General features: G+C 35.8%; 1 protein-coding gene across 6 annotated transcripts in view; it reads right to left on the bottom strand.

The window, feature by feature from the left end:
• The window catches only part of VPS35L (VPS35 endosomal protein sorting factor like), a 57,510-nt gene that overhangs the window by 15,928 nt on the left and 23,539 nt on the right, over nucleotides 1–18,043 (bottom strand). For 4 of the 6 annotated variants that reach the window (XM_075165122.1, XM_075165125.1, XM_075165121.1 and 1 more), the window contains exons 16-26: nucleotides 17,710–17,821; nucleotides 17,386–17,502; nucleotides 16,965–17,018; nucleotides 16,483–16,563; nucleotides 15,562–15,624; nucleotides 14,414–14,499; nucleotides 13,261–13,341; nucleotides 10,702–10,765; nucleotides 8,561–8,659; nucleotides 7,670–7,747; nucleotides 6,376–6,490 (exon numbers count right to left, since the gene is read on the bottom strand). In XM_075165122.1, the coding sequence (XP_075021223.1) occupies nucleotides 6,376–6,490; nucleotides 7,670–7,747; nucleotides 8,561–8,659; nucleotides 10,702–10,765; nucleotides 13,261–13,341; nucleotides 14,414–14,499; nucleotides 15,562–15,624; nucleotides 16,483–16,563; nucleotides 16,965–17,018; nucleotides 17,386–17,502; nucleotides 17,710–17,821 (950 nt within the window). The remainder of the gene's footprint in view (nucleotides 1–6,375; nucleotides 6,491–7,669; nucleotides 7,748–8,560; nucleotides 8,660–10,701; nucleotides 10,766–13,260; nucleotides 13,342–14,413; nucleotides 14,500–15,561; nucleotides 15,625–16,482; nucleotides 16,564–16,964; nucleotides 17,019–17,385; nucleotides 17,503–17,709; nucleotides 17,822–18,043) is intronic. The other 2 variants (XM_075165124.1, XM_075165123.1) reach the window with 1 other exon arrangement.

Below are 18,043 nucleotides of genomic sequence, written 5' to 3'. Positions count from 1 at the left end.
GTTGAAATGTGTTTTTCCCTTGAGCTATTGAACTCAGTCTTGATTCTCAGTCTTAAAACCCCCTACACATCACTTCCAATCCAGAAACTACAAAGAATTATTTGAAGTAACAAAGATGAAATAAGAAAATGAATATGCTGCTGCTTGGTGAACTGGAATGTACTATCTTAATTCATACTATTTCATACTATTCATACTATGAATTAGCTGCAGATAAAAAGCTAATTATGTGGATGAAGCTTGCTAGTGCTAGTTTTAGGAATAACTTGATTATAGATTGTTAGCATGGCCTTAGTACTTCCAGACAAAGGGATACAGAGGCATAAGTGGAAGGGAAGATTCGAACAGGGAGATCATACAGCATGAGCAGGAACACTGGATACTAGATATTTATTCTTAAACTGTAATCAGTAAACGCAACACATACCACCACCCCCCCCTCCCCCCCAAAAAAAAAGAAACACCAAACCCAACCACAAATTTCAGCCTGCCTCTCTAAATTCCATGTAATCCCTAAAGACTGTGAGGTAAAGTATCATCAGCAGTCTTTAAAGAGAGCTCCATTAGTAATACTGTAGTTTCTCCTGTTATTATGAGGTGGAAAAAAAATTATCAAATGAGCAGACACATGGAAAACCATGATACAACACTGAAGAGTCAGTATGGTTTTTGCAGAGAGAAATCATTCCTCAGAAGTCTCTCAAGTTTTCCAAAGAACCAGCAAGTTTGTGTTTAAAAGTGACTGAGCCAATGCAAGTACTTAAATTTTTAAAAAACATTTAACAATGTCCCTTAACATTTAACAAGAGTCAAAAGGCTTTTAAAACAACTAAGCTGACAAAAGATAAGGAGGAAAGTCCTCCTGAGGATTCATAGCTTAATAAAGGATGGGATGGAGGGGGAAAGGAGTGGGAATAAAAAGTTTTCACAGTGGAATGAAACGACTACCACGTTCCTTAGGGTTTTGCAGAGAGACGTGTCCTTACGATAAGCTGGGAGGTGACAATGTTTGCAGACTAGTCTGGAACGTGACTGCAAAGCATCACAGATGGATCTCATGATTCTGAACAATAAAGCAGCAGATGAAATCTAATATTAGCAAGGCATGCAGGGAAAGAAACAGCCCTTGCTATAAACTATAGAAAGATAAGCTCCAAATAGGCTATTTACACTCATGAAAGATTTTGGAGTCATTATAGATGGTTTCCTGAAAACTACATCCTAAACAGCTGTCGAAAAGGCAAGGCAATTATTAGAATCATTAGGACAGTAATGGAAAACTGAGGTGTCGATGTATCATTTATATAGCTGTTGTGCATTTATACCTGGAATCTGATCTTCCCTGATCTTCCCATTTCCAAAACGATAAAAAGAAGGTTAAAAAGGTGCTAAGGCATGGAACTGTCTCCCTATTAGAAAAGACTATACTGATACAAATTCTTCAGGAACTTATCAACTCCCACATCTCATAGGTAACATGAAGAAAATGAACCAAGAATGACTGAATTTGTCACAGTATCACAAGTAGATTAGCTGCGTGCACTGAAACACTCAGCTAACATTTAAAAACAATACAGAAATAAATCCCTAAGTAGTAGATTTCCAAGTAGTATGTAACTGTGGAACTCACTGTCATATGAAGTTACAAAGGCCAAAAAGTAAAAATTGATAAAGAATTTAATTCCTAAGGATTGCTCCATCTATTTTATTAAATACATGACCATATGCGACCTCTGTTGAAGGATGTATTTAGACCACCTGCAGCTGAAAGCTAGAAAGCATCATTCTACATTATTGTTTCCTGTATGTTCCCTTGGTAGATGCTACTAGACACTTTCAAAAACAGGTCATGGGCTAGACAGACTTGAAGAACTCACAAACTGATATGATACGCTAGTCTGAAAGGCTTACAGAGACAGAGATGTCATCTCTCTCAAATCACGTGGAAAAGCTATTGGCTGGGATAAAGAGAAGAACAAGAAAAAGCTCAGTGAATGGGAGAAGTTTCCAGCTGTGGAAATCCCAGGTAACAGTACAAGTCATAATTTTGTTCAAATAAAGCAACATTTAGTATTACTAGTAAGGAAAACTGTATCTCATCAGTTTCTCCCAAAACTACTTTACTGCCTTCAGGGAAAACAGTATTTAAAAAGACAACAGAGACAGCATATACCAATCTCACTGGAGAGGCGTCAGCCAAAAAGTCCCAAAATCTGTAAGTGAGAAAACCTCTTCAGGTTCTTATTTCTCTAAATTCTTTACTCGCATTCTCTCTACTTATATTCTATTTATATTCTTCAGCTCTATAAAGATTTTAGGAGATTAGGAAGGCATACTAAAAATTGTTATCTAATACTACTGAGAAAATACACTACAACATTATTAGATTATGATTAAAAATTACTTATTAGATATTCCATACTATACTTTCTCCAAAGTGTGGTTGAAGCCTGTCACATCTAGAAAATCTGAAGTAGAAAAAGAAATCCCGTTTGCAATCTACTAGTGAAACTGTGTTTCGGCTACGTTTGAAGAACTGAACCAATATTTAGAAGTACATTAAGCACTGCATGCTTCAGAATTAAAATCTGCATTTGCTAAACAAAATAAAGATCTGCGTCAGTTGATTTGGGGGACAAAGACTTTCCATTCTTAATAAATTTTTATGTTTGACCACATCCCAGTGAAACTAGTCACACAGAATCAGTTGAATTACTTTATTCACTCAGCATGTTACTTCTGAAGTGAGGCAAGGATTTCACAGCCTTTAAGATAAAAATGCCATTGAACATACATTACCAGAAAGTACATTACCAGAAAGTTGCATCATCTCTACCCACCTGCTGAATGCTGTGACCAACAATTAAAATCATGCTGTCTGTTCTCTGACAGACAAAAGCAGCATTTCCATGGGGAGGAAATATGTGCAATTAAAATACCACCTATATCTCAAAAATCCAGAAGAGTGGCACAATGGAGCATGAATTTAATCTCAATTTAGTCCAAGCACTCCCTATGACAGAAAGCACGACCGATGAGAATTTATTATTCTATGTTGGCAGCGTGCAGCGTTCTGTGGCTCAGTTAAAAAAAATGAAAAGCACATCATTGTAAAATCTAGCATCCTCCTTTCTAAGGTGGGCTCTTAATAGGGTCTCCAGAGGTACAAACTGTGCATCCAAGACAAAAATCATGTAAAACGTTGTGAACTTAATTACAGATTCATTTTATTTGAAGCACCTCTTGGAGCTGGAGACATGTTGAACATGAATACATGTTGAACAGCATACCTGGGCAGACATCCGTCACTGTATTAATATTGGACATTCCATGAGCCTATAAATTCAGTTTTCTGACCCAATTTCATTGTACTAAAGAAAATCTATTCTAAGAAAAATTACAATTACAGTTTTCTAATACTGAAGTATTTGGGTGAGTTCCAACAAGCACCACACAGTTGCTTTGATTAACAGTGTGGCAAATCCCAGCAGGCATGGCTCTGATTTGATAGAGGAAATTGGAACAGTGAGACACTAGGACTGATGGTCTGCTACTGCTGCTGCCCCTTGAGATTGGTAATAAGGCAAAACTCAGACTCCTCTAGTTTAAGCAGATTAGCTGTGGCTCTCCAGTTGTTGGTAGTTTATCAGTGCAATCCTCAGTTTCGCAAACTTTATTTACTGTTATGACCCACACATCCTCTTTATAAAAATGCAATCTTTTAAATTCCCCTTATCTACCCCAATAGGTAATTTTACTCCTTTTTCAAGTTAGATAAATAGGCAATTTAGAGAAATCTTCCTATTGCCAACAGAAGTCTATCCTGAAATTCAATTTTGTTATATGTTTAAGTGAAAACTCAACTCACTGAAATAGCTAGAGTCCCTGTAGGAACTTAAAATTAAAAAAAAAAAATCCAAGAATTTAACTTGCTAAAAACAACAGCTGGCATCTTTAAAGAGAAACTGCACGCACATGCACACATGCATGCCCCACTATTGACTGAGCTATCAGATCAGGTACATTACCTTTCAGTTTTATTTCTCTTCCCAATTTTAAACTGATTAAGCTAATTCCAATCGGTGTGAAATAAAGGTTACACACAAGGCACGATTTCACTTCCTAGCCTAATGCTATCATTAATTGCACACTCTTAAAACTTCACTTCATGCTGTGTTGGTTTTAGGAGATCAGTGTCCAATTGGCATCAGTTAACTCAGTTAACTGACTGGATTTAAATTTGCTGTTATGAATTAATCAGTACTTCTTATACACATGAAATGCATCCAGTTGAGATACAGATTAAACTGTGTTAAAAGTAACTTTCAAGGACACATTATCTGACTACAATACACCAGAATATGCAAAGACAGTTCACAGAAAATGTCCCAACACTAGTGTTACTGTTGCCTAACAGTGCATGTTAACCGTTTAGCATGGTTAACACATGCTAAATTACTCATTCAAATGGCATGTCTCTGAACACAAATTATGCCCACAATAGCTTTTCTAAGGAAGCAAAAAAAGTGTATAACAATAAAACTTTGGTAAACGAAGTGAGTTACTGAACACCAGAGTTTTGCACATGCTTTGTTTCAGCAAAAACTGAGATGGACCAAATGCTCCTCTCTCTAGCTTGTGGGTCTAAAGTTCAGGAGAGAGTGGTTAATAAATATGCATTTTAGAGACTGAGATCACAATATCTTGCATATACCTGCTACCTTAAAAGATTTCAGAATGGGGATCCTATTCATTGTTTAGTGAGTGCACTGTGTTCACATGTCAAACAACAGCTGTGCACATTTATAAACTCTCACACTGAAAAATCTGGACAATTGTTGGGGCCCAGGAGTCTCACGCAGAGAAGACGTGGATCACAAAAATAGTGGAAAAGCAGTTTATAAATTGGAAGATTATTAAATCACAGAGTTGATCCCAACAGGGGCAGGGCATAGTCCTCAAAGACCGAATATTACAGAAAAACTGCTTTGGATTTGTTTCCAACAAGAGATGCACTGCAACACAGCAACAATAGCAAAAATTGATACAAAGGATAAGGTAAGCTGGTCAATTAAACAAAAGAGGAAGAAAAAGCGAGTCTATTTTTGGTAAACTCTGTTATCTACAGAGAAACCGCACAATACTAATTGCACAACAACAGACTTTGCAGATCTGTTATTTGCACAACATACTTGGACACAACAGCCAGCTTTACTTTAAATCCCTCTGCTTTGCTATATGGGCAGCATCAGACTCAAAACAAAGAAATACAACAGTCACCCTGTACTAAAAAGTCTTAATCAGCATCCTAAGTCAGCTTGTTTGTGCAGCTGGAACTTACTGGTAAATGCAGAGCTTGGAAAACAAGCTCTTGTGAAGAAGCACAGAGCTAAAACAAAGAATTAATAACCACAACAAAAGATGTTGCAAAGTAATCCAATTTATTACTCTCACAGCTCCACCGAAAACATGTAAAGGAAAAGCATCTACCATTGGAAAGCAGACTTTTAAAGTCAGTATTAAAATTGCGAAACAAGGTAGAATAACATCACTTTAAAAAGGAAAAGAAAGATACTGCAAACAGTTAAAAGTATGAGAAGACTTTCAGAATAGGTAACTGTCTTCCATTTGTGATATGAACAGGAACAAGATCATATTAAATGGTGATACAGACTTAATGCTCATTCTGGTGCCAGAGTACCTCCAATTTTTTTCCCCTAAATCACTTTCTGTCAGAATTTCCAATTACTTAAGACTGAGCTAACAGGATGGCTAAAAACTATACTCAGGCCCTGGTTCAATCAATGATTTAGATCAAAAAAAGAAAAAATATTTTTCATTCTTCGTATTATCTGATATTACTCCATTGTTTCACTCTGATATAGTGGCATATTTTCTTAGCTAAGCGTTTATCACGCGTGTGTTTTGATAGCAAGTTTCTGGTGTTTTAATTCTTTTCCAGCTCTTTGCAGGATTTTGTCAGCCTGTGAACTACTACACAGATGAAGTAGTTTCTTTTCCCACAGTTATAATAAAGCACATCATTTGTGATTAGAGCGCTTGCATAATTATGCAGGAGAAAAACATTCCACACTTTCCATAATTTCTAAGTAATTTAGGACAACCTACCTCACAGCCATGACTATTTCAACTAGAGTCAGCTGTCTTGGTTATTTAGATCACAGGGTTAGTGTTAGAATTGAAGAGTTGCTTTAGTATGACAAGTTTTCACTGTAACAGTGCTTGAAACGGGACTGTATTTTAATAACATCATAAATATACTTAGATGACTTACGATTTCAACCAAGTTATTATTCACAGCTATAAATATTTCTGAAATAAGAGAACCTTTAAGTAGACAAATTCGTGCCTTACCTTGTGAAAGGCACTGATTTGCCAGAGCAACCTGTCCAGAGTGTAGATACAGGTTTAGACGTGAGAAGATACTGCTCAGAGATGGAATTGTAATGAAGCAGAAGGCAACACAAGCCTAAAGCAAATAAAAAAATGAAACTGAAGAAAACTCCTAACTTAGAGTTATAGCAATCGTTACTGATTTTACACACGATTAGGAATCAAAATCTGTAAATCAGTTTTGGGAAAGACTTTCGATAAAAAGCAAATATTATGTGAAGTCCAAAATCAGCAGCTTCAAATTTCTCATTATTATTTCAATAATTATAACAATATTTGTTATTATAAATTATTGTTATTATGAGTAGACTAGCTCAAAACTTACACTATGACTCTAGCTCAAAGAGTTCCTCTCTCCTCAAGTAACCAGCTTGCAGCTCAAGACCAAAATCTAACCAGAAAAGCAGACTACTGGTCCTCAGGGACAATCCATCTGTCAAAATGGTCAAAGCAGGCGCACTGTGTATATTTGGGAGGAAGCAGATCTAGTGCAGCGTGCTGCAGCTTTAGACCTACTGCAACCGCCCAAACACTTAGATGGAGCAAGTGGCTCCCAGGCAAACAGAAGTTCGCCAGTGTCACCCTAGCTATCCTTTGTACAGGACATCATGCACAGGTGCCATGAACAAAAATCCATTAATTAATGGTAGCATATGCAAACACCTTCACAACACATGAAGACATCTTAGTTGCTACGTTTCAGGTGAGAAGAGGGGAACACAAGCAACTTGCATAGCCTGTGCATAGTTCAAAGCTCATTTGACCGTATCTATAGAGACTCAGAAGCACTAAAGCCGAAAGGAGCACTTGATTTGAAATTCAAATACTGATTTCAGCATATCAACACTGATATTATGAGACAAACGTTTAAATACATTCTTTTCCCTCTATCTCCCATTCTCTCTGTGATTGAGTTACGTAGAAATTAAGTATTTTATTTCAAATATAATTTGAAAAGCTGAACTTTCTAGAATTCACACAAACCCCTTTCCAATGAACCTTCCTTTGGAGAGGGGGTCGATATTGTTGCTCTTTTTTAACTCAAAGCTGCCATTAGATGCTTTGGGTCTTTTTTTGCTCAAATGGCAGCATTTGGCTTTAGAGAGCAAAGATCAATGGCAACAAGAGAAAATGAGACTACAAACAGTGTCAAAAAATACTAACATACTGTTTTTGCAAAAATTATAAACTTAGGTGGCAGCAGATAGTATTATCTGCTAAGAAGGCAGGCTCAAAGTTTATTAGTTAGACCTACCCTGACAAATGCAGCAGTCTTTCTGGAATGATTTCCTTTCATCACCTTTCTTGTTTCCATTGCTAGTTGGTTCACAGACTACAAATAAAAACCAAAAGAAAATCATTAATAAAAATACACAGATTTATTAGGTCAGTGGCAAATAATAAACTGCATGTTTTACTGCATGCATTTAGAGAATAGAAACTATCAAAAGGGACCCCGATATGGTGTGCCCTCACTGTACTATTTAGTTTTTACTTGAAGAATTTTAGTGATTGTTCCTTAAAGCAAATATGATTCTGAAGGTTTGTGAAGGTAGACTTGTTGATTTATTCAAGGCTTTAGATCATCTCTTGCTTCCCAGCTATAGTGCTGTCATCACCTCCTTCCTGGCATAAAAATCATGATTTCTAGCTAACACACTTACTAAAAAAAAAAGAAAACAAAATAATAAAAGAATTTAAGAGAAGATACAATGTTGCAAAGGAATCAAATGCAGCTAATGTTCACCTGACATGTGACTCAATACAGAAAAGAGATTAACCTCCCCAATCACAGCAGGACTCTGCCTATATCTGCAGCCAGACACAGTCTAATCTCCCCTAGATGGAGGATTATAGGAGAGAGAACCCAAATTCTGAATGCACAAAAGTGCCATTTATTAGACATGAAATCCCTTGCAAGATAGCCGGTTTTCTTTGTTGCAATGATACTATGCATGCCTGTCAAGCAAGAACTTCAGAGAGTTTAGGGTGATAAAATGAGAGATGAGATCAAAGTCTACTTTAAAAACACCTGATGAAAAGACTTCAGACTTATTTTGACATAGACCAATAATCTGGGCAGGGAATGGGAGAACTGCGAATATATCCCCACTTATTAAGATAATGTAGATAATCTGTAGCTTACATGAATCAACTGGACTAGAACAGGCTCCAGATTGCAAAACATTGACCTGGCTTCAACATAGAAACTCAGCTGTTGTTCAAAGTCACGGCCAAATGAAACCTATAAAAGACAAAAAAAACCCCTAGATTTTACCATTGTAGGCCATTAACTTTAAGAAACATAAAACTGCATGCAGATAAACCACAGATATTCAAAAGTCAAAATCCCCATATATTGGTAAGAAAAAACCCCATCATTAACAACAAAATAGCACCTGGAGAATCTCTGTCCTTTTAACTGTCTGCTTTCCAATACTTAACCTTCAGGGAAACCTGAAGGTTTTGCTGGGGATTTTTTGTTCATACCCCACATGATCTTCTACTTTACAGATCAAGTATTTATCAAGAAAACAAAATTTAAATCCTAGATTTGTGAAGTGTTTTCAAAACTAGCAGAACTCTTGATTCTTTACTGAACAGGGACAAAGGCTTGGTGCAGTTCATACTTAAAAAGCAAAACAAAAAAAACCCAGAGAAACAGAAATAGATGAGTGAATCTGTATTCAGATTCCTGTAATTTCTAGTTGCTAAAGGGCCTCCAAGAGAAATTAGCATTTTCGTAACTAGATATACCAGTAAGAAAAGCAGGTTTTCCTTGAGTTTGGTTAATAAATATATGCTTATGTAGTATGGCAAAAGTCTGCAACCTTGCATGCTGGCAGGAAAGAAAAGAAGTCAAAAACAACCCTTGTGTGAGAACACCCTACTTCTAACCCTCCAGATTTTAAAAAACCAAGTGCTGTCAGCTGGAGTGTCTCAGCTGTCAATTAAAAGCCTAGCAAGAGAAACAGTCTCCAGGCAGTCTATATTTATGTATTCAAATGGAATTTTTTTCTAATGGAAGTAAAGGTTGCATTATTTATTATTTCTCAAGCCACATGCAAAAGAAGTTTTTACAGAATTAAAATAAAAATTACATTTAATCCATACAGTGAAAGATCAAAGGAACTGCACCAGAAAACAAAGGATTGCTTTTTACATTACAGACAACTGTCTTTGCCTTTCCTCTATTTGTGCAACTGCTGATTCTTGACTCTCAAGAAAACTTCTCTAAAAATATAAAATTTTCCACAAAAAAGCCTGACTGTAAGGATGACTGTTACAACTGCTTTTCCCTCCACATCTTAATGTGTGCTGGTTTAAAATTTATAACTAGTCATTTTGCTGCTATGGGATTTTTCTTCCCTCTAAACCAAGATTATAAAGCCACATCAAATATTATTCAATGTGGGAAATCCTCCTGAAGGAAATTATGCAATATTATACTGCATATAAAGCTTCATAAAGCAAAATTATATTAAAAACATATTAAATGGCAAATTATTATAGCTGAAGAGAAAGCAACCATCTACAGATAAATTCATAGAATTGCAACAAAGAACAAAGAGGACAAGTAGAGACAAAGCCTGTCAGCTCCAACTATGTGAAAGAAAAGCCAAGAATTGAGAGTACCTAGTTAGAGAATAAAAAAAAACTTGAGAACATCTCCCTAAAACAACCTGACATCTCAAACACAACAGACAAGAACAAAAGATTTTACTGGGATATGAGGGAGGGAAGGGTTAAAAATTAATTTCAAGACAAAACAGCTGGAGTTTTTGTGGGACTACAGATTTGATGATATAAATTATCTTATTTGTAAATTAAGATAGAGATAAGAATAACATACAAGTTATATTTATTTTGTGTTTTTTTAAAGCTGGTATTGGTTCCATTTAGAGCTGGGTAGCGGAACTTCATTCACATAAATCAGTGACCTCTCTGATGCTATAATAGGCAAGACTTTAACTGCTATTTAACTTTTAAATACTTGCCATGTTTTACATGAGATTTAAAAAACTAGCAGAAAATACGATTACATAAACAACATGTGCTCTTTAAACTCTCATATTGCACCATGTCAGCTTCAACACTGTATGATATTTCTTTCAACACATGCATACTTACTTCACTAAAATACACCGGTTGGGGTTTTCAAGGGTCTTAAGCAAGTCAGACGCACAGCCTCTGATTCAGCTACACAGGCACCTGTTTCTCATGGGGATCTCATGAAAATCCGAGCTATAAGGTACACCCCAACAGTTGCACACAATCGTCACTCACCATTTTTATGAATCCATTTATCAAAGCTGCTAACATTCTTTTCTCATCCTCAAGTGTTAGTGCACTATAAGAGAAAATTTATATGGTAAATTTTAAAATATTGCTTATCTTATTTATCTGTAAAGGTTCAAATGACATATACTCATTTATATAATGTTATGTCCGTATAAAATATTTATTGCATACTAAGACCACTAAGCTCATAATTCTAGTTATAAAGCAATAAAACTAATTTTAATATGAATATCACCAAGTTAACCATGCACCAAACTAAATTCCAAATTAAAAAAAAACCATAAAAATTGCTAAAAGTGTCTTTAGATCTTTAGATTTTACAGAAACTCAGATTTTGGCATGAGGAAAAGGAAGCTAAGCTAACGTTCTTTACTGCAGCAAGCAAATGCCTTCAGTCTTGTGTTACAACATGAGAACTTGAGTAGGAACTGATTATAAAAACCTAAAGAAATTACTAAATCTATTTTTAGAAGAAAGTTATCCTATTTAAGGGGAAAAGCTTTTAAAATATACTTTAAATAGTATATGTAATAGTCAATGTATTTATTTTAGAAACAACATTAGTTTATTGTTTTCTTTGGGTTTCTTTGGTTTGGTGGGGGGGTTTTGTTTTGGTTTTTGGGGTCTCTTTTTTTGGTGGGTGTTTTTTGTTGGTTTTTTTTTTTCCTAACCCTGCCACATAATTTAAAAAATAATTAACATCACCTTGTTACAGTGCTGCCTTTTTGATGTTTTAGTAAAACTGAACTAAACTGATATGTAAAAAGTTTCTTTTCAAGATTATCACAGATACCTATTTTATAGCAAGAGTCCAAATCTGATTTTAAACAAATTTACATCACATGAAAATCCAATAAGTCAAACCTGTTTCACTGAAGATCGATGAACAAAAAGTTAAATTACAATTAACTAATACAAATTAATCCTTTTATTATTATATACTTGTCTCCAGCTTTGACCTTTAGCGTATCAGTTACCCATTTCCTAGCTCAGACACCAGATGGGAAGAGAACAATAGTTTTATTATACAAATTCAGTAAAGGAGGAAAGAAAATCTCAGTATGATTAGCTCATTAGTGCATTGCCAATCAAAAGAGTCAACTGATGGGCTCTGAAAGGCTCTGAAGACTTGTAATGAGATCTCCAGGTCAGTTACAGGTTTCCAGTTCAATTCTGAATCAGACCTCTACCAGCCTAAAGGCTGTTATCCTCCAACAGCTGTTACGGGGGTCAGCAACCTCTACACAATGAGTTGGGAGTTTCCTGAACCAGGATGTAAAAATAGATGCCGGAGTTACTTTAAGATAGTTAGAATTTATGATGATTTGCCAATAAGAGATGACACAACAGAACCAAGCTAACGATGTACATCATCTTATCTCAGCTAAAAGAACTGCTGGTTTAAGGGATTTTAAGGATCCTGGTAAACTATCAAATTAATTTGGCAAAAGATCACAGGAAGCACCAAATATGGATTGCCATAAACGGCTTAATTTTTTTTAATAAGCTGTTTTAGCTTCAATATGTTGTTCTATTTAAAGGTTGAAGGGGCTTTTAGTGCAACATACAGCCAAAAAAGGAGCTCTAACCCAAAATAAAGCACTCTAGCTGGTATAAATTGGAATTACATGCCAAATCTGACTTCTTTATTGGCAATAAATCTTGCATTCATGGCATATCAAGGCTGAGAATGTTGTAAGCTCATTTATAGTGTCTGCCATACTAAGAAACTCTGGGCTCAGAGTGCCAAAAGAAACTGTGCCCTTACAATTCTACTCAACCCAAACCAGAAGAAAAAAGGAGATTTTTGCTCTTAAGATGTAAATTTTGCAGCATTGTGATTCTGGCTCTATTTTCAATCAGACACAGATTTCTGTGTGATATTTGCAAGTTACCTACAAACCACAACTGTTTTCCACATTGCACAAATGCTATTCAAACTGTGAGGGTGCAACAGGGCACCCAAGATCCCCAACAACCTCAGCACTCACAAGCCAAGGGGAAAAAAGAAGAGGATTTAGGGGAAAGACACAGATGGTTCAAGCGCTTTTCCTCTGTTCTAGCTTCCCCTACTCAAGTTCCTAGAGATCTTCCAGGTGTCCTTTTAAAGATTTCACACCCCTTTGTAATGGCTGAAAAAAGTGGCCCAAAAGAAGGTATAATTGAGTATGGCAATCTGTGCTTTAATAGCTACATATTCACTTAAATCTCAAAAATAGTTTATTATTCACTATAACTCAAAGATTACATTGGTTTCACTCTCAAAAAACATTTTTAAAAGATCGGATTGTTTAATGTCTCTGCTCCACTAGAAAACTCTACAAAACCACTGCTGCTTTCCTTTTAAAATTTTGCTTCAGTATTCAAAAGAAAGCAGTAATTAAATACGTGCTGCCACTTCACTTGCACAGCTCTTCCCTCACCACTAATTGGATTCATGTCTTAATCCACCATGAAACAAACAGCCTCAGAAATGTGAAACTGTACACCAAGCAGCCAAACTTTGCGTAAATTATAGTTTAGTATGAGTAAAGTTAATCTTACTTCACAGAATCATGCATCGTCTTGCAGATATGCAGAAGAGCATTGAGTATAACAGGATCCTTTGTAGATTCCTGCTGATGCCTATAAAATGTTTTAGAAAAAGTGATGAAAATCCTGCTCTGTCAAAATGAAAAACAATAACTAGAATAACACCGATTTAATGCATAATTCCAATCATCAGCATTGTATGACACTACAGAAGTTTTATATTCATTTTTTAACCAACAGAACTCCAAAGATCACCTGGTTAATAGATGCACGATTCCAGCCAATGCCAGTCAAGAAATATTATCTTAATACACAGAGCTTCACTGCCACGCCACAGAATCTGATTCCCTAACGGACACAAGAAGCTCGACATGTGATACATTGAGGCAATCTAAGAACATCAAAACAAAGCAACCCTAGATCTACCAAGTAGTAATATAGATTCTCAGCTACTGATGGATAGATAGGAAGGGTAAATGTCATGTTTAGGTAGAGAGGCACAAGTGCAGTGGAGCACCACTAAGATGATTAAGAGGCTGCAGCACCTCTCATATGAGCAAAGGCCAAGAGAGCTGGGACTGTTCAGCCTAGAGAAGAGAAGGCTTGGCGGGGCTTAGAAGTGTATATAAATACCTGAAGTGAAGGTGAAAAAGAAAAAAATGTTTCAAGGAACCTGTTAACTGCTTGAAAAGAAAGGCACTGTTTGACTTTTACAACATTTGAAGATGAAGCCTCATCTTTTAAGTTCAATTTCAACTGTGGAAATACCCATTTTCCTACATAATGGAGCTTGTAACAAGAGACTGTCTCTCTTCCTCCATTATACCAAGGTAACAGTTCTGTGCTGTCACATCAGCTGGAATATGAAATAGATTTCATAAACCAACTAAGGCAACATAAATTTAAAAAAACTCAGAGAGCAACTATTCTGTTAATGCACAGCAAGTCAGCATCAATATGATTACTTCAATTTCAGCTTTCTTTGTGAACAGTTAAACAGTCAATCAATAGATTAACAAAATTGACACATTTTCATTTTTTTCCCGTAGCCTAGAATACCTTCACAAGCTAAGTGGCCTATATACTGACTCATCTTCCCTAGCAATCTTTCAATACAATCCCCAGACCCTCCAGAGTGCATTTAATCTCAGTATTCTCCACTTACTTAATAAAAGATTCCATAATGCACTTGCAAACCTCCACTCTCACACTTTCCTTCTGGAACATATCCAGAAATGGCAAGAATTTCTCCTGAATGTACAAATACATGAACAAGTAAAATTAGGTATTTTACAAACAACACAGTAAAACAATAAATATTTTGGATAAGTTTTATAATCATAGCTGCTTTAGTTAAAAATATTTTAATCTTTTTTGAAGACAGTAATTCATCTTGAAGGATGAAAGAATGGAACAAATGGAAAAGCACCAATGGCTGAAAGGTGTATCTATTAATTGATTGCAGAGATCCAGAATAAAACACAAAACAGAGAACTGTTTGAATCAAATGTTGCAAATTTTTTAAAAGCAATCATATGCTTGAAACAGCTTAAGATCACGACAAATTCAGACATCTATGGGAACAAAAGGTAGGATATTAAAACCAATGAAAACAGGCCACACGCTAGCAACCATTTTGCATGTATACAGGGCAACTTATGAAGGTCCAAGACATTAAAATTTTCTTCACAGATAAGGGTTTAGGTTCTAAGATACTGAAATACTTAGTTTCTCTATCATCTCAAGAATATAGCAAGGGTAAGTTTTTCAGAATTATCTGAGCAATTTTTGAACAAGACTTGACTCCAAATCCACAGAGTCTTGAATTTTACTCTTCAACTGGTTTCAGCACTCTGACACCCGCTGTCTTTGTTCCTCTTTCTGTACCTCATATACAGCCTCTGACCTCTCTAAGATTCACTTCGTTTCAATGTCAAATTTAAGCGCTATAACAGAACATGTTAAGTATGTATCATAACATGGAAACAGCTATCAGCAATTACATGAACACACACACAAATACATGGTATTTTATCTTCCACTGATTGTCACTTATGCCATAGCAACAAACAAACTTTGAGAATCTAACAGCCTAAGGAAAAAAAAAGTATAGAAAATTGGAATTAGCATAATGAATATTTATGTAGTAAGCAGCAGAGAGCTTCCAAAACGTTTCTGCACTTATCTACTTGATAAAAAGTCCTCTCACTATGTGAGCTTGCAAACAATCTAAATATCCAAGTCAGGTAAATTCTCTTGCAGAAACAGTGCAAAATAGTTCTTCCTAAAAATTTATTAGAGTGTATCACTTACCACTGAAAAAAGCACGGAGAAGTCATAGATATAGGTAATAACTTTCTGAATAATTGACTGCAGCTAAAGGGGAAGAAAGAAAAAAAAAAAGAAAAAAGGGGAAAATTATTGTAATACAAGTTAAATTAAGACTATCCACACCAAAGATTATTCTTCTCTAGTTATTCATAGAAAACTGGGTTGAAACATTCATTGATGTAATTTCTTTCCCCAAAGCCGGATCAACTACAGCTATGCTGTTCCTAACAGATGTTTTTCCAACATGCTTTCAGAACTCATATGAACAGAGGCTGACCAGCCTGCCCAGGCTTTATTTGTTCTTTACTGCTTATACTTAGGCAGATTTTTCCAATTTATAGTCTGCATGTCCTCCAGCTCTCTAGACTAAAAAAATCCCAAATAAACAAACAAAAAAACCCCAAACCAGTTTGTTAAATCTTCTTTTGTAGGCACTTTATCTACCCTCCAAATAACTGCAAAAAACAACTTCTAGAACCTCCTCAACTAATCCATATCTCACCTGGCATGCAGTCTCAAGAACAGGACACGGTAATTCACTGAAGCCTTAACAATGTCAAGTAGAGATGGATTATTTTATGGTTTACTTCTGTTTAAACAGCCTGCCATGATTGCTAATTTTCTTCAGCAGAACACCACTGTTGATGTAGGAGTTAACTATTGCTACTTCTAAATACATAAATAATTCTGGTTTAGCATTTCTCTGAACTGAAAGATTGATGTGCAGGGAAAAAAGGAGGAACAAATCACAGCATTACACTGTTCCAAAAGGCTTCCCAAATCATAGCCAGTGTTTACAAACAATTACTTTGTAGTAAGAGACATCAGTAATGTTTAAGAATTAATTTCATCTAAGAAAATGCACATCAGATTTTTATAGATTTGACAAAATAAATTCTTTACCTGTGGGTAAGCATCTTCAAATGCGCGATCAGGAGTCATGTGTTTGATAACATCAGCCAAAACTGTATTGACTTCTCGCTTCTGTGTAGTTACAAAATACAGAAATGAAATCAACACATAAATCAAGTAATTGAAAACTAGTTGGATAATTTATTTCCATTTGCCAAAGCAGCAGCTTTCTACAGAGCTCTAGTTAAGCCAGGAACTTTAGCCATAGCTCCAGTAAACTCTTAAACTGGTCCATCTGCCATTAAAATAAAAGGATAAGAAATATGCAGTGCTGGGGAGCGGTGAAGACTCCTTCAGAGCTGCATTTTTTGTCCCTATTCATCTTTCATGAAAGGAAATACATTTTTTCATTCACTACTGAAGTCCTACACACTTATATTGAACAGCTTTTCCATTTTTTAATACCTAAGTGCTAATATAGCCACTTAGTCTGTATCAGAACACCTTCAAAGAAAACAGTAATTTTCACGTACCGTAAAATGTCTGCATGTATACTCCACCCACACTTCAGCACAGTTGATATAATCCTAGAAATACATGTGTCTTATGATTACCAATATTTACAGGAGGTTAGGAGAAATACACTGGCAAAAATTACACTTAAAAGAATTAACTCCTGAGGTATGATTCATGCAGACCTAAAGATCTGGCACTAATGACAAACCTCAAAAGTTGCTTATGTAGAATTATGTTATGTAGAATTAAGTTATGCTTAAGTAGAGCTCAGAAAAGCAGGGTTCCTATAAAGATATACCAGGTATCGTATTTTTTGGCAACTGTGTGTATCTAGAAAAGGTAAACCATGTCATGCTAAGCATATGCTTACTGAACAAATGGCTACAATTTTGCCCTAAACACAGAATCAGTAGTGAAACAGAACAGACAATAACTTACCTGTGGGTTCTTCAGCTTTGTTATAACCTTCCAGGCTTCATTTAATATTTGAAGGCGATCATTTTCAGGAGGATCAGCCAATGCCAAGTTTAATCCCAAGGAGCGAAAGAGGAGATGCTGAGAGTTAATGAGAAATTTTAAATTAAAGGCAGAAGACGCATGTCCGTCCAACACTGCTCTAGCCAGTACACTGTGCAGAAAGATTTTTTTGGATCTAACCACCTTTTATTTAAATGATGTGCAAGTTATGTAGGCAATTAAGAGTATAAAGAACTCCGTCGGACAACAAACTGGAACTGTTACAAATTACACACAAAAAGTTACCTTTGGGAATCCAGATTCATCACACTCTTTAATCATGCCAATGAAGTCCATAGATCTTGCAGCAATAAACTCTGGTCTGAATGCTGACATTACTGAATTCAACAGCAAAGCACTACAATGAACATAACACAAATCAACACAGCTCAACATCAACTAAAATTCTGTTGTCCCTTCATTTACGTTAATCTGAACTTCTTAAACTAACAACTGTCCGGCATCTGTTCTAAATTTTAAAAAAGGGGATAAGGAAGAAAAAACCCTCACAAATCGAGCTTGCATTGATGAGGAGTAATAATGCATAAGCAAAACAAGAAAACATAAAGCCTGCCTGTAG

The sequence above is a fragment of the Calonectris borealis genome, chromosome 16, assembly GCF_964195595.1.
Source record: "Calonectris borealis chromosome 16, bCalBor7.hap1.2, whole genome shotgun sequence".
NCBI lineage: Eukaryota > Metazoa > Chordata > Aves > Procellariiformes > Procellariidae > Calonectris > Calonectris borealis.
The sequence above is the reverse complement of the archived record's forward strand: the minus strand, read 5'-3'. Positions and strand labels throughout refer to the sequence as shown.